The sequence below is a fragment of the Trachinotus anak genome, unplaced genomic scaffold (genome assembly GCF_046630095.1).
Source record: "Trachinotus anak isolate AG129_WGS33_773 ecotype Australia unplaced genomic scaffold, CSIRO_AGI_Tana_v1 ptg000002l, whole genome shotgun sequence".
NCBI lineage: Eukaryota > Metazoa > Chordata > Actinopteri > Carangiformes > Carangidae > Trachinotus > Trachinotus anak.
Window position 1 is genome coordinate 1,272,632 of NW_027273853.1, and position 24,869 is coordinate 1,297,500.

General features: G+C 41.1%; 1 protein-coding gene and 1 long non-coding RNA gene across 5 annotated transcripts in view; one reads left to right on the forward strand and one right to left on the reverse strand.

Moving 5' to 3' along the window:
- The window catches only part of carmil2 (capping protein regulator and myosin 1 linker 2), a 78,976-nt gene that overhangs the window by 33,303 nt on the left and 20,804 nt on the right, over positions 1-24,869 (forward strand). For all 4 annotated transcript variants that reach the window (XR_011692610.1, XM_071488704.1, XM_071488695.1 and 1 more), the window contains 11 exons: positions 1,595-2,139; positions 7,773-7,876; positions 14,894-15,794; positions 17,991-18,092; positions 18,946-18,982; positions 20,219-20,287; positions 20,793-21,043; positions 21,913-22,048; positions 23,832-23,921; positions 24,538-24,651; positions 24,769-24,869. The exon at positions 24,769-24,869 is cut by the window's right edge. Coding sequence is in view for 3 of the 4 variants with exons in the window: in XM_071488704.1 (XP_071344805.1) it covers positions 1,595-2,139; positions 7,773-7,876; positions 14,894-15,794; positions 17,991-18,092; positions 18,946-18,982; positions 20,219-20,287; positions 20,793-21,043; positions 21,913-22,048; positions 23,832-23,921; positions 24,538-24,651; positions 24,769-24,869 (2,450 nt within the window). In the remaining variant the exon portion in view is untranslated. The remainder of the gene's footprint in view (positions 1-1,594; positions 2,140-7,772; positions 7,877-14,893; positions 15,795-17,990; positions 18,093-18,945; positions 18,983-20,218; positions 20,288-20,792; positions 21,044-21,912; positions 22,049-23,831; positions 23,922-24,537; positions 24,652-24,768) is intronic.
- Positions 20,993-23,957, reverse strand: LOC139627718 (uncharacterized). The gene is made up of 3 exons (XR_011692613.1): positions 23,826-23,957; positions 21,893-22,021; positions 20,993-21,112 (listed from the first exon to the last, which is right to left on the reverse strand). It is a non-coding gene; the product is annotated as an uncharacterized lncRNA (long non-coding RNA).

Sequence of the window (24,869 nt, forward strand, 5' to 3'; positions counted from 1 at the left end):
ACATAGTATCACAACTGTATAGAAAATGGTGTTGAAGGGTCAATGACAAACACAGAGAATGAGATAACCTGACAATATTAGTGTAAAATAGGGCTGAACAATTAATTGAAACATTATGGAAATTATAGCTGCAATTACTTTGATGAAGGTAAAATGTGTCACAGCAGACCATAAATGAAGTGTTGTGTTGCCACAGAGACACCTACAAATCATCTCTAGATGTAAGGGGACTTGTTTGTTTGGTTCAGACCCAACAAAAATCACATTTTTATATTTTTCATCTGTGAAAAGTGCTGAAATGACCATTCTCACTATGATTGTGACTTATTGCAATATGTGTCAAAATAATGACAATATGATTTTTTTTTGCATATGGTTCAGGCCCGTTGTAAAAGAATAAATTCAGTATCTGTAGTGGTCAACCTCGACTTCTACTGTTACTGTCACTTGAATGTTTGTGGCAGGCTAGCAGCTAGGCTAGCAGCTTGGATTGGAGATGTCCACAAATCCTAAATTAATTCCTTCATTATAATTCAAAAGCATCAACTAGTAAATTAATGGACACAAATGAGTAATTTCGGACTTGGGTCTGTTTTTCCTTCATGACACTACCTATGGAATAATAATTGGGATTTAATTGATCAACGTGATTGTATTACATTGTGAACAACAAATTTAATTCTGTTCTGCTACCACAGAATTACTGTATGATATGGGTATAAATTTTGATTGTATTGTAATTGCATTGTATTCTTCATGTATGCTGTGCCATGCTGAACCATTCTGGGGCAACACAGAGACTGTTTGGTTAATTGGAGCATGGCCTGTTTACTTGAACCCCAGTGACTTTGACCACAGGAGAGATGAGATGTGGAGAAGATGGAGGAGGGGAAGAAACATGGAAAGGAGGAAACATGGGGGGATTTGGGACACCCCACCACCACTCCTTTGTTTGATAGGACAATAGCATTAAAATAAATAATAATTAAACAAAATAATGCATAAAAATATAGTTTCTCATCATAATTTTGTGATTCTGTATACTTGTGTTTGACAGAGGAAGGTCATAAAATTAATTAGGTCAATATTTTATGCAGTGTCTTTACAACATGGAGTAGACCCTGAGAGTGTATTCTACCTTGTCTTGTGTGTGGGACTGTGTCAGCTCTGTGTGACAGGCTGATAACTGTGCTCCTGTGTGACTGCAGCATCCATCTGCTGCTCTGCCTCCTCTGTGTTTCCTCTCTCCATGGCTATGCTTAACTGATTATTTCTCTCTTCTATGCTCTGCTCTGCCCCCTTGTTCCCCCCTCTTTCCTTGCTTAGTCTCTCCTCCCCCTCAATCTGACTCTCTTGATACCCTCCACCCCCACTCCTTCTCCTTTTTAACACTTTCTTGTCTCTCCACTCTCCCCATGTCTTCCCTGTTGTGCATGTCCTAGATCCACATACATATGATGCATTCCAGCAAAAATCATGCTTTCTTCATGGGCTGGATTCCCCCTCTTTCCCTCCCTTGCCTCCTCCATCCTCTTCTCTTTCATTACCCCTCTTTGTGCCCTTCCTCTCATCATTCACACTGCTTCTCTCTCAGGTCTCCTGGATGTAGACTGGGAGCAGCAGGCCAGGGACAGAGGAGCAGAGAGAGAGAGAGGAGGAGGTGCTGGAGAGGAAGGAGGAGGAGGAGAGGGAAGATGTGGCCTCCCTCGGTTGCCGACAGCAACCCCCCTGTCAGTCATGGCCTCAAGCCCCTCCCCTTCCCCTTCCACTTCCCCGTCCCCCTCCCCCCCGGGACGGAGGGGTAGGAGGTGGAGAGAGGGGGAGGTGGCGGTGGTGGATGCTGCCGCAGCGATATCAGGAGCGAGAAGAGCATCGTTCATTCCTCCTCCCAGTCTCCCCCCTCTTTACTCTATCTCCACTCGAGCACCAGTAGAGGAGGCTGCTGGCCACGGAGGCTTACCCAGACGAGAGGCTCCCTTCCTCGGCTGCAGCCCCAGCCTAGGCCCCCTACAAGGCTCTGGATCCCCTGCTTCTCCCATGGAGCCTCTACCCACCCAGGGACAGACTCTAAGGCACTACACTGCCTCCCGACCACGGCCGCGACGCACACATACACAGCCCCCCTCCTCCAGGCCTCAGGTAAGAACACATAGACATCCCCATAAATATTTACCGGTGACCATATATATCCACACACACAAACACACAATCTGAGTGAGCATGCAGAAATTATAGTGCAGTATCAGCACGCACACACACACATATATATATATATATATATATATATATATATATATATATATATATATATATAATGATGCAGAAATTACACAGCATTTATACATACACATAACATATGTGTGGGCATATAAAATGTGCTTTAGACATGCATAATAAAATACAGCCACAGTAAAAGGTAGAAAGCAGGATGCAGGAACGGAAAGATGAGGTGATAGGAGGAAGGGAGAGATGGACGAAGGGAAGGGTAGATGAAGTGGGAAGCTAATTGCACGACTACAGAGAGATCCCCGAGGAGGAAACGATGGAAATCGAGAAAATGAAAACAACATGATAGAAAAAAAGGGAAAGGCAAGACAGAAGGAGGAGGTAGGAATAAACGGAATAGAGGGTACACTGCTCATATGACTGGGATCCATATGTTCATGCAGCAAAATACCCACATTATGTCTGTCTGTCTATCTATCTATCTATCTATCTATCTATCTATCTATCTATCTATCTATCTATCTATCTATCTATCTAACTATCTATCTATCTACATTGCTCTCTTGCTTATTATTTCTATGATGCTGTAGTAATAATGGTAGCCATCTTTTTCTTTGCATTCTCTTGCTCCATGTAGACGTGCTCAGTGTGTGTGTGAGAGAGAATAGGCACATGCATTTTGGGAGTGGTGTTCCCTGGGTTGTTCCCAGTGCTCTCTCTCTCTCTCTCCCTCTCTCTTTCTCTCTCTCCTGGGAATGCTTTCACTAACTCAATTATTCATGTTTTCACATTAATGGGGGTCTGTGCTGTCACTGTGTAAATGGCAAAAAGGGGATTTCTCTTCATCTGTGGTGACCTTGTGTGTGTAAATTGTGTGTGATTTCTCTTTTGAAAGATACACATTTGCTGTTCTGTAGGTGTCATTGTAGGTGGTGTTACTTTTCAGACACAAACACACTTTTTATATGAGACACTATGTAGTGGTATGTGTAGTGGTGTATGTAGGCCTACACTCTGTTCTGATCAGTGATGAACACATGTTGGTCCTCAGTGATTACAGTTTATTCATGCATTTAGCAATTTATTGCCCTACAACAAATGTTTTGAGAAATACCAGCCATTACTAACATTGGCTACCAGCATGTTATAAAACTGACTGTAACATGATGGAAGCTTTTTCCAGTAATACATGAATAGTAAATGATTTATTCTGTGAAGATTTCCAGTTAGTGGCTTTAATGGAAAGTAACACCTAATGTTTACCAATTGACCTGCTAGCTTGAATTTTTGCTTCACAAATTCTAATTGAAAGGAGGAGCTAGCATTAGCTTGTTAGCGTGCTAGTTTGATATAAGAGGGACTAGCATTACCATGATACTTTATTGGCTTTAAATAGCAGAGGTTTGTATTAGGATGTTAGCATGCAGGTTTGAGTTTATTTCATCTAATAGGAGGAAAAGCCTGGTGTTATACTGTATTCACGTTGAATGTGACAGTTCCTGTCAACATCCACATAATTACTTCTGGAAACAAGTAAAATGGAAGTGTCTGAAAAAATTGACATAAATATTCACAAACTGTAAGCATGGGATCGCTAACTTTCATCCCATATGACATGAATGTGGCATTAGCTCTTTAGCCAGGAGGAGTCAGTATGCATTACATGTTACCACAGTAACGTTGTTCATATGTAACACCAATATTTATCATGAAGTAGGCTATTTCTGTCAAATGATTATTATTCATGCAGAAAGACCAGTCAGTTCCAGTTTAAAAAGTACTTATCAAAGAAATGCACTCATGATTAATAATAGGCTATAATACAATAAACAGGCCCTCAAATTGTATTGTCTGTTTCTGAACACTTTATTGTCTGCAGTTTTTTGAAAACACATTTCCAAAACCTGTTAGATACATGCATGTATTTTCAGTAGTGTGGGGACTACCACCCCCAACACCTAAAAAAAAAACTAACAAGCTTCACTGAATCTGAAATTCAGGCTTAACTGTACATGCTGATTAGCACTTAGTTTGTGGTGTCTTTTGTAAATGATGTGTTATGTTTCAGCTGTCAGTAGTTGCTGCTCTGTGCGCACAGTCTGTACATCCTGGATACACAGATAACACGCAGCCTCACTATTACTGGATGCTGTGTCCCTCTTTTCCATAGATCTTGTAATTTAGTTGGCTTTTGGCAATTTAAAGTAAAGATGTTTAGAAAGATCCACGGGCTCTTGCCCATTTAGACATTAAGACTGGTGTTTGATGGGACAGTTCTTATATTGTGCATTGCATATTTTATAGATCAGACCATTTTACAGTAAAACAATATCACCAAACCACTGACTGGGACACATTTGGTTAACATTACACTTTACACATTAAACACTTGCCTAAACTTAACCATAGAGTTTAGAAAATGCAGGATAAATTTTAAAAGACAAACAATCTTTCCTCAATATGTTAAGGACTGAAATTTATCATGAGTGCAGATCCACTTGAAATCAGTGCAGTAATTCAATTCAATTCAATTCAATTTTATTTGTATAGCGCCAAATCATAATATACATTATCTCAAGGCACTTTACAGGGTAAGGCCAAGACCTTACTTTGTTACAGAGAAAAACCCAACAGTTCCCACAACGAGCAAGCGCTTGGCGACAGGGGGGAGGAAAAACTCCCTTTTAACAGGAAGAAACCTCCAATAGAACCGGGCTCAGGGTGGGCGGCCGTCTGCCTCGACCGGTTGGGTTTTGGAGAAGATAAAAAGAGGGGGTGGGGGGAGGAGAGAGGAGAAAAGAGAGAGAGAGAGGTTTGCAGACCGACAAGCAGTAAGTGAAAAAATAAAATTAGAGTATAGATATAGAATCATTCTTAGCCACTGACTCCATTAACTCCAACAACTTCAATAAGAGCCAGAGCAGGCGCTGCATCCACAGAAAGAAAGAAAAAAATCAATGGACACTATGGCTAAATTACACCAAAGGAAGGCGGCTACAATTGTATTCATGCTGGGTTAGGGGTTTTGACATACTGTATGCATTAAACAATAATTATTTAAGGAAAACGTGTGAAAAAGGAAACCCAGCATAAGGAACTGCTGGGGTTTCTGTAGATTTCTTCAGACTTGAACCATAGAGGAACCTTTTGTGTAGCTAAAAGCAACCCTTTCACAAATGTTATCTATAGCATCATGCTCAAATGGTTATACATAAAACATTTATAGTGTCATGAAGAACTCTGTTTCACAGTGATATAATTTCAAGACAAATTTTGGTGTGTGTAGCAAGTCCTGAAGAATAATCCAAGTGATGATGATGATGATGAGCTTTATTGTCACTGTAACAGTACAAGTACAATTACAGCGAAATTACAACAATCATCCCGTCTACACCTAGGGCATACAACATATGATAAGACAGACATAACAGGATGACTGCGCAGACAACATTATTCCTGCTTTCAGTGTAGATCTGTAGATTTTTCCTCTCTCCCCATGTTCTTCTCGTGGTTAGTTTAACTGTATAAATGGAAGGACTGTCCCCACATCACTGTGATGGACCGGAGCTCAGTCATGGGTGTCTCTCTGCATTCTACCCATGAACACTTGGAGGGATTCCAGTCATCTAAAAAATGATTTTAGGAATTTTTCCCAGTATCCTTAATATATCACAAAAGAATGACACTAGTTCAGGCAAGACATGGAAATCATTTGCAAACCCATCAGCAGCCACGATGCACACCAATCACATTACTATACACATGAGATACACACATTATTATATTAAGTAATTTTAATGAAGAATGATTTTTCGTATTTCAAAAGAAGGTGTAGGCTAACAGTATCCAGAACAAGGAAACAGGGCGGGCAAGGTAGCAGATGGTTAGAACACAAGGCAGCCTAGGAGAACCTGGCACATGTAGGAAGAAACCTCCCGCTGTACTGTCCAGTAAGATACTATAGCAAAAGTGCAGCAGCCCTGATTTCAAGGGCGGACACAGAGGTGGGAAACTCTCTGAGGGCATCTAGTGGACAGGTGTGGTACAAGCAGGTGTTAGAAGATTACATAACCAACACAAACAAGGACAAAGAAAGTCTGAGGAAGAAGAGGGGGTGCCAGGAAGTGGTGCTGAGGGCGTCATTACATCAATACCATATCATATGTTTATCACCTCAACAGTCCTGCATCTATACCTCCAGTATCTGGAGCAAGAAGATCATGAAAATACAGTGCAGAAGTCAGCAGGTTACAATCAATTTTCATAACAAAATAGTTTATTGTAATGACCTCTTGTTACACAATCTCTTGCATCACCAGCTTCTCCAGCCCATCTGCTGCCTGGTAGAGCTTCACCTCTACGTGCTCTAGTCTGTCCAGTCAGGCCTGTGCAGCAATGGGAAGTGTTCGTGTGCCCCCCTGCTTGCTGGGTAAACAAAGAACGGGACAGTGCAGAGCCTTAGATGCCAATTTAACTGCATCAACATTTGTTGCAGTAAAAATTGTAAAAACATTTGATAGGAAGTCAGTGTTTGATGGACACATATTAAATTGAACACAGCAGGTTATGACTAATACAGCTCAAATGTGTAGATGTCACTATCTGTCGACTTACTGTAGAATGACCAGAATGTCGACGTCGTCAATATGGGTGTGTGGGTGTGCAGATCGGTGTGTGGAGACAGCTCAGTTGCCCCATGGTAACAAGTGTATGTTACTCTATGCCAACAATTGTGTGACAAAGTGCCATGTTGGCATGCAGCACATTTACACAGGTGGCTGTAAAGGAGGTGGCAGAAAATGAAAGAGAGGCACATAATTTTCATTGGATGATAAAAAGAGATGGAAGAGCTGTAAGATGGAGAAAAATTCTGCATTCACAGACAGGAAAATGTGTTATTTCAAGCATCTGGTTTTGATGTGGACAATAAATCCATTTGGGTTAAATGTTAGTCATGGTTATTATTACAAAACTAGAGATATTAGTCTGTTTTTCACCTGTGAACCATGAATACGTTTTTGGGACACAGTTAAGCCCAGTCAAATAACCTGCTAAGACCCACTAACATTGGGCTTTTGTTGGCAATGGGAAAAGGTATAATCAACATCTACACCTGGGTCAAATGACTCAGTGCAGCAGTAATAGATGTTTATTGGCTCCAGCTCCAATCAGCACTGATGTAAACGCAACACCCAGGTGAACACACAAATTTTTGCCCCTTTTCCTTCTGTGGCATCTTTGAAAGCACAAACACTGTAAACACACGTGTCACCTGCACGATGCTGTTACACCAGAAACGCTGATGGTGTAAAAGGAGTTAGTATTTGGTGTAAAAAAAAGGTATTAGTGTATAAAGGATTGGCCCAGTCTCTTTTTTCAAGTGGGTCCTAGCTAATCATGAATCATTTCACAAAATATTCTACAGGTAATGTATACAAAAAAAAGGAGATAATAAAGACATGTGATATTTTGATCTTCTGTTTAGTTGCACACACAAGCAAGATGAACGTTATATTGTGTATGTGAGTGTTTTTTTTTTTTTATAGGAACCAGTGTCAAAAGTAGAGAATGAGGCCAGTGAGGGGATTGGAAGAGTGGATGAAGGAGTAGAGGAGTTCTTCACCAAGAAAATCCTCCCTGACTATGCACTGTGAGTTGAATAAACACACACACACACACACACACACATACACACACACACACACACACACACACACACACACACACACACACACACACACTCACTCACTCACTCTTTTACCAAGTATCCACTTTAGGAAGCAGTATACTGGGAATTAAATCTCTAATATCTTCTAAGAACAGGTCTTGAAATTAATTTAATATTGACATGAATTTGAATTTTAATATTGATTGAAAGCTATGATTGGCTGGCAATATTGATCAACCCCCTCCTTCTGCTCACCTGTCCAAAATAGTAACTGACAGTGGTGGAAAATTAAGGTAGTTTGGATATAAATGTTTTCTTATTTCACTGAAACAATCCACTAAACTCTGTTCCTTCTTTAAGTGAGCGATGGGTTCTACAGTTCTTGTTCAATATTTTGTGTATTTGATCTACAACACTGACAGAGGAAAATCAAGGCAAGCAGACTCTAGCAGCCAACCTGGGGCCCCCCAATGCATATAGCATATGCATATGCTATATATAAACTGGTATTTTAAGACAGTGAGAATGTGATCCTCACGTGGGTTCCGAACAGCCATACATAAAACTTTTCAGAGAAAGCTGTAAATGATATGAATAAATTAGAGCTGTCAAAGTTAACGCGAAAATAACAAGTTAACGCAAATTCCTTTTTACGCCACTAATTTTTTTGACACACGATTGACGTATGCACGTCCTGTGATTATGACCTTCGCCCTGCTCTGTAGTTTGGGAAATCAGGAAGCAACGCAGCAGTGACGTAGTGGATGGCAGCAGAATCAAACCTTTTCAGCAGAAACGGATAAAGAAAAGAGTCTTTTGAACGGCAGGTTCAGCTTCACAGCCTGCATGCAGCACCTTTGAGGTTATTCTGGAGAATATTCTGGACAGGATTTGTCATTGTTTTGGATTGTTGCAATAATAATAAACATACATTTGTATGAAGCAAGCACATTTGTCCACTTCCATGTTGATAAGAGTATTAAAAACTTGAAAATATCACATTAAGGTACATTTAGAACTGATAAAAAAAATGTGCGATTAATTTGCTATTAATCGCGAGTTAACTATGGACAATCACCTGATTGATCAAGATTAAATATTTCAATTGACTGACAGCCCTAGATTAAATATAAAAGTGAAAATGTTTTTTTCTGCTAATTTCCCTGACTGTGAGCGGCCCAATTTTAACCTGAATTTTAAAGGTTCTGTAGATGATCGTCACTGCCACTAGATGTCACGCTAGACCGCCAGCATCTCTGACCAAAACAAATACTTCACTGGCCACACCTCCAGGCCCCCCAACATGGACACACGCACTAACGTGCACATGTGACCACACCAGCTACGAAAACAAAGAACAGAGAAACTCAGATGACAACACATTAAGGGGGTGTGACTTTGTTCTCTGCTTAGGAGACCATGACTCCACTATATCTTTTCATAGAAAATAGTTGTTTGCTCCTATATTTAGGTTTAAAATCCTCTTTACAGTACCTTTAAATAATTATTCATTAGTATAATACAGTCAAGACACCATTTTCCTGTTAATGAGCTTTGTATTTTATGTCCTGAGTGAATGAACATGTCTTACTGTGGAGGCAGAAATGAGGCTCGTGCACCCAGTCCCACAGTAGTTGAGATATAGAAAACAGAAGCATGCGAACACGCAGCTGATGCTTCTGCATATTTCTGTCTTTGTGCACACTCACAGTTTTAGTTGCAGATTTTATGCATCTGGAGACAAAACACAGAACCTTTACATACGCTCTTCAGTGTACCAGAGTCTGTCTTAATACCTATATTTGAAGTTGTGAATAGTCAAGTGCCTACATGTGTGAACTATTTGTGGTACCTGCCACAGTGCTGGTGAGATAGGAGTGGAGGTTTATTATAACTCAGTCAGCTTGTTCACATGCATCTAAGTGACCAGGTTACACATGAAGAGGCTCATACTGGAGGTCATCTGCACATAAAGGAAACATAATCTGATATTAATTTGATGATTTGCTGAATTTTGTATTAACGAAAATAAACTGATACATAATGATGATATGATGATATTTAATATTTCTGCTGACCTGTCTCTTCAAGAAGAATACATAGTTAATGTTAATGTTATATTTTAATGTTAATGTTAAAGGTGATACGTATCTGCAGAGGTTCTGCCATAACTTTGTAGTGTTTAGACATGAATAATAACTAGGCTGAATTCTACGGTGGCCCTGACAGCTCAACACACTGCACCTTCAGAAAACACATGCAAACAGACAAAACACAAACAAGTTCAGAAAACATGTTCATCAATTTGACAACACATGTGCTGCAAGTACGCAACACAACCATATACACAAACACGCTGCAAGTAGCACAAACAATAACGCGCGTGTTTCCAGGGGACACAAAAAATTAGATTAACCTGGCTGAGACATGGACGCATCATATTACATGTATTATAATTCATCCATGTGCACTTGTTGTTCAATGCTGTTAAGTTCAACAAAGCATTAAACAACAACACACACAATTGTGTGTATTTGCATCATATATGCTGACATGTGTTGAGCTCTCTGAAAACATGTGAATTTACATTTAAGTAATGAAAACCACACATATGGGTATTGGGACGAATGTAGACCTGCACCCAGACACACACATACAGACACACACACACACATACAGTGGTATATCTATAGTTGTGAGTACACTCATTGGCAGAATACATTTCCTTGCACCTAACACTAACCTTAACCATCACAACTGAGTGCCTAGCGCTAATGCTAACTAATCTGAGCCCATATGAAGTCACTGACACACTTCCACAGATAGATGCAGACTTTTCTCCAGTCTTGCAGATGTGCACGTGATTCCATTCACACTACATTTTAGGGTCCTCATCAGTCTGCCGTTCCACACATGTGCATTGCCTGATCCACACTCCACCTCAGTTGGTGGCCATAATGTGCCACAACACTGTTTGCCTACTGCTATAAAAATCAAGAAGTAGACATATTGAACAAGAGGAAGGCAAAAAGAGAAAATATTATGTGCGACCAAGAATATGAGCCAGGATTTCATTTGGCTCTTTGTAGAAAAGACGAAATGATAAATGTAGGTAACACCAGATCTCCTCCCACAATCTCTCTTCAAAACAAGAATCTGTGCTATTATCTTGAGCATGTACTTGCTATGCATACAGTCCATGTGGACACTAATTTTGGGTTATACATGCACATCTGCAGAGGGGCCCCACGTGGACCCTCATAGACAAGCGCGTGTGGAAGGTACGAATTGGCCTTTAATTTGAGCCCATAAGGGAGGTTCTAATGAAAGATGTTGCATTGTGGGAAATATAAGATACAGTGTTTTTGGAGCTTAAGCTGCAACTAGGAACTAAACGTCAGAGTAGGGGTGGTCAAAAACATTGTATTTTAAGTGTGGTACGTACTGTACCCACATCTCCTTGTCATGGACGCCCAAGTTTTGCTGTCCTGGTCCGCCCCTCCATCAGTACTGGACTGGTCTGGACTCTGTGGAGATCAAAGCCAAAGTGACATGGTGAACCAGCCAGTTTTCCTGTGTAAACAGAGCCACTCTGATTTCATTTCTAGTATACTGCCACCTTTATAATTACATTACATGAATTAACACAAACACAGGCATTACACACTGAGAGCTCTCCCTGGGACCATTTTGATCCCTGGTCATGAACATTCCCACCAACTTTCATACCTTTTGATGATGAATTCCTTTTTGTCTTGTTCTCTATGATTTTAAATAAAGTTAATTCACTGTAACTGCTGAGTGGACGGAGAGTTTCTACCCTCCTTGTGTTAGGGTCAGTTTTGACCCGTTTTCAAGTTTAGATGTGTGAAACATACCCTAAATATTTTTCTGATCAAAAGAAGACTTCATGATATCCACAACAGTGACCTACTAAATATAATAAAAGACATTTTGATCTTTTTTCTTTTTTTTAAATGCCTATTAGAAAAAAAGTTACATCTGTGGTGTTACGGGTCAAATTTGACCCAGTAGTATTTATGAGCTGTTTATGCAGAGAAATACACAGTAAATGTTACCAAACCATCATGAATAACAAACATGACAACAAAACAAAAATAATAGTTATAAAACCCTGTGATAACAGTATAAAAATATTGTTTAATATTTTTAAAATTATGGTTCGTGCCAAGAAAGCATAAACTTGAATTGAACTATAGAGCGGCACACACACCAACCACTTTATCTTTCACTTGCACACAGCAGAATTGTGTACATGCGTGCACGCGCACACACACACACACACACACACACACACGCACACACACACGCACATCCTGTCCCCCAACTGTACAGCAGTATATAGGGTGGGGCTTTCTCATGCTTTATTTCTCACATCTCATCCCACACCTGGCACGCGCACACACTCAGGACACTACCTGACTTGTTGTAAACATGTTAATATTATGGGAACAACTTTTTTCTCGCACAGGTGTTAAATGTTTTCTCTGTGGGTGAGGAGTCACAGAGGTCACTATGAGCACGACCTCTCTGAGGCCTTACCCACATCTCATTCAGGATCAGCAGTTGTCAACATAAAGATTCACAACTCAAAAAGCTCTTGAGTCGGGAGGGCAGGATGAGTCTGAAGGGGAAGAGGAAGTGTCTGATGTGAAGGACAATGTTGACTGTGATACAGCATTGATGAGGAAGACAATTCAGAAGCACTTTTTTTCATTGGAAAGTATGTGTGGTCAGTTTAAACCCGTAACACAACAGATGTAACAATAATTTCTATATAGAAGAAAATACAAACAAGTTATTCTGGGAATTATTTCTTGTTTATCATTAGTCTCTCATGATCTGATAATATATTTGCCTGTTCTGTTCATAATAAGTAATAAAATAGGTCAATTTTGCCTGTTTTTAACTAAAAGACAATTTGTACATTTGAGTTAAATGGAGTCTAAAGTACATAAAATGTCAAAGTAAGTATATATGTATTATATTTATGGATTCATGATAAGTTATTAATTAGATAAAACAGTCGATTGGATCATAGTCTGGGTTTTTTTCAGTTTTTGTTAATTAATTCAAACACGGGTCAGATTTGATCCGTAACACAAAAGGTGTAAACCTTTTTCTAACACATCAGGAGGGTTAAAATGTATTGTTTTCATTTTCAGGAAAGCAAAAGCTGAACCTCTCCTGAAAGCTGCTTAAATAAGACTGTGTTGTAATGCAAGTGTTTGTGATGTCTTGTAACTGTTTGTGTAGACTGCATGGTGAATGTTTTTGTGCTGTTCTGTGGTGCCAGCACCACATAAACACACATTCCCTGTCTGACCTTCCTCAGTGTGTTGTTTCAGTTCAATGAACAGATGATGAAGATGTTTGTATTACGACCATTGTCTCAGTCAGTGACTCTGTCAGCTTTCTGCACTGCTTTCACAATTGCAGAACCTAAGTATGACTGTGATCACATGATTTGAAGTTGGTCACCCCTGTGTCTGTTCAAAGATGCCGTCTGATGTCAGCTCCTTATCTGTACACTGACTCCAGGTCAGTGGTCTTTGACCTCAAGCTCTGAGAGTCAGGTGTTCACAGACAGCTGTTTCACTGATGTAGATCCCCCACAGTCATCTCATGTGATGTCATGATGATGTACACTCACCGCACTGAAGTGTGGATCTTAGGGGGGTCCTGTCTTTAGCAGCAGAGATCTTGTTGAGCAGTTTAGATTAAATGTGAACACAAGCTGATTCTGGACAGGAGATTCTTGATCTCTGTGTACCTAGAGAGCCACAACAGCCACATGTATGAGAAATATACCACATTCAAATAAACCAGAGATATCCTTTAAATTCCACTCACAGAAACTGATTTTTCACTAACCCATGAAATAGCCAATCAGGAGAACAACGAGAGACCTTTGAATCACTGGATGTTTCAGATGCCTAATGTGGGAATTTGATCAGAGTCAGATGGTATTGTATCCTCTGGAGGCTGGGGGAGGACCAACACCTCACTAACACACTTTATGATGCCTTTTCCTTTTATTTTAAGCTTGGACTGAGGGGGACAGCAGACAGATACTAGGCATCAGTTAGTTATAGAAAACAACACATGCATGATGCAGGACATGCTTGGCCATCACTGACATATTTCCCATGATGCCTCACTAAAGACTATTTATACACAAAGCAGAATCATCACATCCTTTCCCTTTGGATTTTTAGCTTCAAAGCAAACACATCTCCTGTCTGCAGCACACAGAGGTCCCATCTCTCATGGTCACTAAGGTTGACCTTACCTAACCCTAACCCAACCAGTGCAGGCAGCTGCAGGGGTTACAATGGAAGCTTACTGTTCTGTTCATGGATAGTTGAAGAGAACTGTAGACCTTTGGTCATTGGGCCAATATTGCATCACACATCAGAACCTTTTCAGGTGCTTTGGTTCTGCCAGATGATTGTGGCTGAGGTGTCTGCTGTAGACAGGGTGTTGGAAAGTCTGTGCAGGTCACTGTGGATCACTGACATCCAGAGAGTTGGTCAGTTGAAATAAACTCAATAAACTTAATTTTAGACTGAGAGATGCCATTTACATTTTTGCCTTTTAGTGGGCATTAAGACATTAAGTCTTGTAAGGAAGCCCAGCCATTAGGACTTTTTGAAGTAGTTGGTGCAGAAACTTTGACCTGACCTGGCGCCACACGAACGTTCAGGGGGTAATCAAAACAACTGAGCGTCCAGACCAAGTGCCATGGTCGTCTGGCCAGTAATCATCTAGATACATTGCTGTGGAGCAAAATGTTGAGCGGACTGACACAGTGACAGGCTGACCAGCGTCACCTGATGTCCGCACGCTGTCTGCTGTTTGCATGACCTGTCTCGTTGTGTACCTGAGCTGAGCATGTGTCTTGAGTCCTGTAGCAGTAGCTGTAGTACTGAGTGTCTCTTCTTGTCTGTTGCTCTTTCTGCTGTCTCCCTGCTGCAGAAAAGGCCGATGGGAGGAGTCAAACCCTGCCCAAGCCACTCCCTCAGAGTCAAGCTCCACCCCCTCTGCCTCAACCCCATTTTCGTCTTCGTCTGAGAATATCACCTCCTCTACCACCACCACTGTCACCTCCCCCTCTGTCCCATCTACTGACACATCCTTCACATCCACTGATGTTCCACCCCTCTCTACATCCTCCACTCCCCCCACTCCTTCTTCTGTCACCTCCACCACCACACTTCCCACCAAAAACATCAAGAAAAAGTTTGGCGACTTCTTCGCCTTCAAGAGGGCTCGAGCCGGCCGAGCCACCAAGTCAGGAGGGGGAGAGGGAGGAGGAGGAGAGGGGGTGAAGGTCAAAAGGACCTCCATTGCAGACCTTATTCGACCCCTCCGTGAGGCCAAAGAAAGGGAGAGAGAGAGGGAGAGGGACAAGGAGAGAGAGAAGGAGAGAGGGGCAAGGTCAGTGGAGGATGCTAACGTTTCTAATGATGCCGCCACCACAGAAGGAACCGTTGCCACCAACGACCACCTTACAGGCGATGCAAGGGAAGCGATGGCGCCTGCCAATACATTAACCATGACAACGCCTCCCAGTGAGACCGCACCCTCTCACCCCATCATCACCACAAGCCCTGGCTTCGTTACCGCTACACTTTCCAACCTGGAGGAAGAGGCGGTTCCAGCATTGCCATGTCACACCCCCAGCCCAGTGGTCTCCTCCCCCCTGACTGAGCAGGAGAGGAGTGGTGTGCTGATGAAGGAGATGAAGTTGGGAGGGACTCCATATGGAGAGAGGAGACTGAATGTGACCAAAAGGTCGCTGAGAGAGGGCAAGAGCCAGAGTCTCATACTGCTGACCGGCCTGGAGCCTGAAGACAAGGACAACACACACAGTAAGGTCAGTCTGACACTACACTCCACACACATACACACATACACACACACACACACACAATGAGAGAGAGAGAGAGAGAGAGAGAGAGAAAGGACAAATGCTAACCTGCTGGTACTGTGAATTCCTAAATAGCACCAGGCTGTATAAACAGACCTGTATTAGAGACAGGCCTTTATGTCCATTTCCCATGTTTAAGTGTATGTAAGTGAGGCCTGCTCTCTTCATTTCCTGCTCTCTTCCTCCATGTTTACCTGTTGTCATGGCGAATTCTACTCTGGTCTAGAGAGCTCAACACACTGCAACTTAAAAAACACAGGCAAATAGACTAAATACAAATACAGTAAGAAAACATCTTTATCAGTTCATCAACACAACCAAATACACAAACACACAGCAAATTCTTACAACACAGCGGAAGTGTTTCCAGGGGACACTACACAGTGATGAACCTGGCTGGACGCAGTTGTTCAGTGAGTTGGGACTTTTGAAGTTAAAAGCATTGAACAACAAGTGCACATGGATGTATTTTAATATATTTTTTATAATACATCCATGCAAGTGCGTCCCAGCTGGGTTCATCACTTTTTTTGTCCCCTAGAAACACTTCCATTGTGATGTATGTACTCATCAAATAGAATGAAGATGTTTTCTGAATTTATTTGTGTTTTGTCTATTCGTATATGACTTCTTAGTTTGCAGTGCATTGAGCTCTCAGGGCCACCGTAGAATTCAGAATATGCATTTCCACTGCACTAATAGCAGCAGTAGAATGAGCGTTCATATCTGATCCTCTCACTTCCACTTCAACTTAAAGGCTGTGCACACCTACAGTGTACCCACACTGGTTTCACCTGTTGTGGCTGATTACAGCTCTTCTCATGGTGCAGTCAGACAGGATGAGACACATTCGCCCATACTTTCAGACTGACCCCCCCTCCTTCACTTAGGCTCAGTGTGATTTGACCATGGATCAGTGTGAGAGAGTGAAATAAGACAAGCAGATCCTGACTGCCTGGGATGAGTGATTAAGTGAGAAAAGGCAGTATAATTAACAAATTTGTGGACTCCTGTTAGCATGTTAGCATACTAGCTCCTGTTTGTGTTTACAATCCACCACATCCCCTGCCCCCACTGCTTTTAGCTACACCACACGAGTTAATTTTGCCAGGTGGATTTGGGTCTAACAGAAAAAAGTGACAAAGCTGGCTGGGACTTTTAAAGTAAACAGCACTGAACAAGTGTGCATGGATGTGTTATAATAAATTTATTATAATACATCCATGCAAGTGTGTCCTAGCTGGGTGCATCACTATTTGGTGTCCCCTGGAAACACTTCCATTGTGTTGTCTACCTGCAACATGTGTTGTCAGACTGCTGGAGATGTTTTCTGTTTGCATGTGTTTTCTGAAGGTGCAGTGTGTTGAGCTCTCAGGGCCACCGTATTAATGCCCTCATCAGTGTCATACATGGTACTTAGTTACACTAAGTGTGTGCTGTCTGTGACAAACATGTTCAGCTAAAGTGACATTTAACATGAACACAGAGAAAGTGTGAGGCAACTAAAGGTTGTCTCCTCAACTTCGCTGGCACACAGCTGCGTCGCACAGGTTGGTCACAAACACCTGAATAGGACTAACATATATGTCTAAAGTCACCTGTCACACTCAGCATACCACCATTTGTCATTTGATTAAAAATTCATTGTTTCGAGTTTGAACTGGTCACTGTGTGATTCCAATGAAGAACATTGTTACTCCTTCTTGCTACCCCAGTCTTACTGTGGTCACATGACTGGTTTGAGGCAGGAGACACATTCAGAAATCAAGGTTTGGAATTGTTCATATCAATGTTATTAGTGTTATTAGCAGGGCTACAACATTGAAAGCACAGAAACTGTCCTTGAGGTCTAGACTGAGGATTGAACAGGCTGCTAGTCAGGATCTGTGACAGACTGAAAGAGCTAGGGGATTAGAGCTGTAACAACAGCCAGGATCTTATCTGTAAATGAGTGTGAGCAGCAGCTGAGAGCTCGGCTGCTGGAGTCTTTACAAACTGGAGACATTTATAATTCTGCACTTTTCTCTGCTGGGTTTATACATTGTTGACATATTTTACACTGATCATATTATTTCTTTGCTCATGAAATTCACAATATATTTAACACAACACCAACTGTGTGTGTGATGTACCGTCTTGCAGAAACATGCGTCTGAGAGCACATCCAGCTTTGAACAGAGGCTTCAGGTGATGCTGCACAGAATGGGCATGGCCAAAACTCCTGCTGATACCAAGACGAGCCAGGTAGGATGAGTGTGAGTGATTGTGAGTGAACGCACACGTCACACAGGTAGCTGCTAAAAGGATTAGGCCATGTTGGTTTGCTTTTTGTCTTTGATACAGATGATTCAAAAAGTGCTGCTTATTCTTATTTTTCTAAAATACGTGTATAACTGGAAAACATCTTATGACATGAAAGTGGAGACAAAAGCCGAAAACACTGGTGAAGCAGTGCTGCAGTGCATCACCCTATACTCACATGTAAACTTTGAATGGAGTGACATCACACCATGACAAACTGTATCGTGGTTTTGTTGCTGTGGAAGTTGAGAAAAGTTCAACTCTTCAAACGGCAGCGCAGGAACCAGCCAATCAGAACATGTTTATGCAGGTCCAGCAGAATTCAACATCAAAATGGAGGAGAGGTTGATTACTGCATGGTTGAATCCCCCTGTTCTCTATGATCAGAGTTTATTTCCACACCGGGACACAAACTGAGTGTGGAATGTCTTGGTTTTCACTTTGACGCCCATGTTAAGGAGCTAGAGCAGAAACACTGCACCTCATGCACCAATGTAGTAATGACTACTGAGTACTGATGTAACAACAAACATCTGAAACACATCTGAAGAGCGCTCCCTTTCAGTTTAGATCTTCTGAAACTGTTGGTTTGTTTACAACCAGCTCAGCTGTCAGCATCAGTGGTGTTGAGACGACAGGAAGGACAGAATATTCATAGCAGATCAGTCATTACAACAGTGCAACAGCAACACGTTACAAATCTTGTGCTTGTGAAGGCTTCATCAGGTAGTAAAGAGCTTTTTGTGCTGTTACCGATGTTGTGGTGGTTTAACATCGTCCAATGTGTTTGTTGTAGAATAAAGACGAGGAGCTGAGAAAGGCCAACTCTGAAGGTGAGTGTGTGTATGTGTGTGTGTGTTTGTATGTGCTATGTCCATCATAACCATGTGCATCATTTTACTTCCCTCTCTACATCTCAACATTCAGGACTTGAGGCTAACACATTGAATTTCTCTATTTTCATTTCCTTTTTTCAAAAAACAAATTTTTACAATCTTCAGTAATTCACAGTATTTGTTTCAAAAACTAAAACTGAACCTGATAATTCACAACTGTGTTTTTGATCTTACAAATTAATTAAGTCATTCACAAATATGTTTCTGACCCAAATCAAGGTGACGTGTGGTGATGAAGAGGCACACATGTAGTGACTGCTCAGAGTAATGTGGGTGTCTGTGAATGTGACCTGAATAAGTTCTCTCAGGATTTTCTTACTGTGAATATATAACTAGAGAAATAAGTTGAAGTTATTTCACCTGTCCCACATGTTCAAGTTACAAAACTACAAAACTTACAAAACTAAGAGCACGTTATCCACTAATCAGAAGGTCGGTTGTTTGATTTCCAGTCTGTCTGGACAGGATACAATCCCAAATTGTGTGGGAGTGTGTATGGTGGAAAGCACTGAATGAATGAGTGTGTGAATGGGTGAATGCGACTTGTAGTGAAAAGTTCTTTGAGTGGTCGATAAGACTAGAAAACAAACCCTAGAACATTAACCATCCATCTATCATGTAATAATAATAATAAAGTTTATTTATATAGCACTTATTAAAATCAGCAAGTGCTTTACAAGGATAAAATAACAAAAAAAAAACAACACATGCAGACAAATAACTCACGATAAAAAAAATAAAACAATAAAAACACAATAATAGAATAATAGAAAACAAATAAGCAATGTAAAAATCTCTGAAATATTGAAAAGAGATTCAAATATTTAAAGAAAATATTTTAAAGTTTTGTGAAATAATTCAAATGTACGACAAATGCTTTTTTTGACATTTCCGAGCAGCTTCAATGTTTTATGATGAATTTAAAATGAACCCTGCTTACTACAGTATGTCCAGTTTCTTCTGACAGAAGTTCACACTCACACTGGACTTTCACACTGCCCTGTATTCTGTGATCAAACTAGAGACTGCTGCAGTGGTGGAAGACACAGTTCCTTCAGTTTTCTACTCTAGTCTTGGGTCGCCATCACCACCACTGAGACCTGCCACTTCCAGCTGTGTGAGCTCAGCAGAGCCCAGTGCCTAATGTTGCTGTACCACTGTCTCTGTCCTCAGGTGCTATCCTGGACAAACCTGAACCTCCTCCCACTTACATGAAGCCCAGAACCATGTCCACCTCATCAGGTACCAATGTTATCAACCCCATTTCTAATTACAAACAATAACAATGGTCTCATGTGATTTGTGGACAGTATCATTAATGCTTAATAATAATATGATATTCTATTAACATGACTTCATCTACATCAACCTTTGTGGTCTCCATAAAAGTTGTTGTATGACAGTAGAACATGAAGGACACATATTAAAAAGAGTAACACAATTCTCTATCATGTGTTTTCACATGTTTCACATACAGTGTTGTAATCATGAAAAACCACATAACTTTTTTTAAGTCATTGTCATTTGCAGCACGTTGTTATCCTGGAAGTAACACAAGAGTGACATAGGAGAGAGGAAATGACATCATCAGTGTGGCTCCTGGCCCGGGCTGTGTGATTCAGCAGAGGGGTCTCTGCAGCAGTACCATGGATTCTTAGTCCACATCTGCATGAACATCTGTCCACCCTGCATCACTCACAGTGTCTACTGGTCATTCACTGTCTCTCCCACCTTCTCTTTTCAACAGACCCAAGGCATCCTATTAGAGCGCTGGAGCCCATCCGACCGAACCCCCCCCTACACCCGAAGCCCACCCTCCCCGAGCGCCCTATTGGCCCCCTGCCACCCAAACCTGCCATCACAGCTAAACCACCCCTCCCCACCCCGGCTGCTCATGCAGTCCGTCCATCCTCTGCTCCTCCTTCTAGCAGCTCAGCGGAGAGAGTCCAGCTCAGAGCACACACACAGGAAGGAAGACCAGGGGAGAGTCCAACACAGGTAACACAGCTACCAGGATGAGGCTCAGATCCTCTCCTCTGATTGGCTCACTGACCTCCAGAGAGAAGCCTGAGAGAGGAGATATAAAACTACACTGAGATGGTTTTGGTTCTTAAAACCACAGATATATCTTCTGATGCAGATCAACACTTCAGATAAAATACTGGAGAGGAATAAAATATGGGACATTTAAGGCAACACACCAAACTCTCATTTAATAACAACACAGATTAATGAGTGAAATCAATAAAAAAAAGTTAAAAAATCCTTACCCACTCCTTATAATGTTTATGATATTTATAGTAGGATCTGCAGGAGCTGCTACACACTAACTGCTGTTTCAGGGTCTTTTTTCCAGTTGCGTGAGAAACAATAAACACAGAGTTCCCTCAAATGTTTTGTCATGAAATTATCAAGTATAATCAAATATACTGAGCTGCCAGTTTATTACTTCAGTGTTAATTCTGATATTTTTCCACCATATTTATGTCAATTAGAGGACAATATTAGAAACACTTCTCACACACAAGACAATGCAATTCAACAGCAGCAAATCTAAAACTCAAATAGACCTAATAACACTCACTAACTTCATTCAGCAGTGTGTTTTCATTAAATATGAACTGGAGATGTTGTTAGGTTGTGAGATGTCTATAGAACACAGACACACTAAATGAACAGTGCTGAATTGTCATCAGCAATCAAATGTAGTGAGTCCAATTACTTTGATGAAGTAATCAAGACAATTACATTACTTATTACATTTTCAACGTGGTAATTAGTAATCAGTAACCTATTACATCTCAAAAGTAACACTGGTCATGACATAGCAGCCATGTCACTGAGCACCTTCTGATCTTCATCCCTAGAATGGAAGCCAGGGGGGTCCTCAGGGTGCAGCCTCAGCACCATCCTCCAGGAAAGAGCTGCTTCCTCCAGCCCCATCTCCACGGAGGGGTCCCAGCGCACAGGATCGCTCTGAGAAAGCACAATCAGTGACGGACGGTAAATCTGACTCATCTCATTCTAATCAAATAATTCATCCAAATTAGGTTTGGCTGATAGATTATTCAAAGATTATGAGCTTTTGTAAAGCAGGTGTGGTTGAGTGTAATGTAATGTAATGTAATATCATTTAAAGTTCCATCCAGTCTAAAGGTAGATGTCCATGTGTTTTGATTATAAAGCAGGTCTAGGTTCTATATCAATACTGTGAAAGTATCAAAGCCGCAGTCCACAGAGAAATGCACACAGCCTGTATTCAGAAACTGAGCCTTGAAACCAGCTGTCAGGACTTCTGGGACGTTGTGATGTCACAACAAAGCAGTCACCGCCCTCAGCCATGTCCCAAGCCCCACTCACCCAGACCCACCATCCAACCTTGCAGGATTTGGTTTTTCTGATTGTTTAAAGGAAATCTGCTCTATTTTTATTGGATCATTCAGAAAACAAACTAGGTCAGTGAGCCAATCAGTAAGCCAATCAGAAGAGAGGATCTGAGCCTCTCTTCTGATCCAGATGTAAGATGACATATAACATAATGACAACATTATGAAATTGCTTTGAATGGGGGGCCATTAAGAGATGTTGAATGGTCACTAACTGCCAGACTTCAGGACTTGTTACTGGGGTACTCTGTGACTGTTCTTTAGGACTGTAAGACGTAACATGCACGGTTTTATCTTACCTAAAACTAAAGAAATAGAAGATAATAATACATAAACCCATAATGCATTTTATTTTAAACCCATCTCCATAGATAGATAGGACACTTTATTTATATCTAATTATCTGTTCTTGCACAGACTGGTATATTAAAAATAAGCTACCTGCCTTAATCCAGTATATTTTTCATGTCTACTCATGTATTTTCTGTTTAAATGTCAGTTTTGAGTTTTAAAACTGGGGGTTCACTGCTTGTGCAACAGATATGACAATGTGCATTGTCATATTAGTAATGTGCGTTGTTATATGAATAACGTGCATCATCATATTAATAATGTGTTTTGTCATATTAATAATGTAGGCTTTATAAATGATAAAATAACCAACTATCTTGACCTTCAGCCCCAAAGCTAAGTGAATGGTGGACTATTAGCATGATCAATTTGCTGATTATTGCCTTGTCACCTATAATGGTTATTGTATTACACAGGCTAACATCGACTATAATGTAGACTACAGTTGCAATATGCCTTTATGGTATGTTTCTATCAGGTGTACATGCTCTATCTTACCTGTAGAAGTGCAATCATTGACGCTAACGTCACGTAACGAGCATTTTCTCACAGCACACAGAGCTCGTCAGTCTACTAATAACTAATAATACTAATAAAGTTAATAAACTTCTCCAGTCCACTTGTAGACTATAACTGGTTTGGTTTCAATTGAAATTACATTATTCAGGTCACATGTCAGTCACATGGGTGCCATGTGAGTCTTCATGAGTCGCGCCACTTGGGATGAGACGACATTGTAAACACAACAGAACAACAAAAATAACATTTAAATGCCCATTTACATTATTTATTCATTCTATTATTTGTAAAAATGTTATTTTCTGAAAAATATATTTGTCATTTTAGAGTCACTTTCTTCAGTCTGTCTCTCTTTTTTATTGTCTTCAGTCTTCACAAATTTATTAATAACAATTTCATAATTTTACATTTTAAATTGAAGTTGGTGCATTTAAAATTTAGAGGCCTTCAGTAGTGGTGTGAAAATTAGTTTTTGTGTGTGTGTGTGTGTGTGTGTGTGTGTGTGTGTGTCTGCATTTGCATACTTTCAGAGAGTCTTCCTAAGCCACGGCAACACATGAAGCCCCTCCCACAGCGCAGAGCTGTGTCTGTCCATGAGGACGCTCTGGCCATGACGCAGGGTGAGGCTTTGACATGAAATAACTTTTTACTGCTGACACTGAAAGCCAAAAGCAATGTGGAATATAAACAGTAAGAAATATAAAGACAATGTAAGAGTGAGTGTCTGTGACAGGTTAATGAAGTCATCATGATGTCACTCAGGAGCAGTAACAAACAGTTTTGTTGGTCCCCAACCTTTTTGGCCTGTGACCCTTTAAAGGGAAGTGGTATCTCCAAGTGACCCATCGTCACTGGATTCATATGTCTGAGCTGTGACCAGCTCAGCCAAAGAGTGATCTTTCCTCTGGGTTTATGTAGATAAGCTGAAGAGTTGTATTTCACCTAGATCCAGTGATTCAGTAAATCTAGTATCTAGAAAAGTATCAGAGGAACATCTGAAGAATAAATCTAACGTTGTTTCTTTGTTTCCTGTTAAAGAAAGAACTTCTCCTCACATTTATACTGCAGCCTCCTGGAACCATACTTTAGCAACCAGAGGCCTAAAAGACACATATTTCACATGGCCTCTAACAACTGAAACCAAATAGAAGAGGGTCTGTACTGTCACTGTGGACAGATGAAATGTATGATGAACTCTGCAGTTAGTTTGAAGCCCCTCTGTCTCCACTCTCTCAGAGCTGAAGGCGGTGTTACAGAGGTCGCCCATCCGTTTCAGGGGCAATGGAGGGGACCTGCCCACCTGCACTGAAGATCCATCCGGTGGGGAGGAAGCACAAAGAGCTCAGGAGGGTGAGGGGCCTTCATCAGTCATGTTCACAACTTTCTTTCGATCTTTCTTACTCTTTCTTTTCTTTTGGCACTCTGAACATACTCCTCTGTCTCTCTGCATGTCCTTCATCCACCCAGCCGGTGACACAAGGAGACAGACAGCTGAGGAGGAGCTGAAGGAAGCCAAGCACACCCCTCCAGGAGGGGAAGACGCCCCAGGCTCAGGGTGTCTCTCCTCT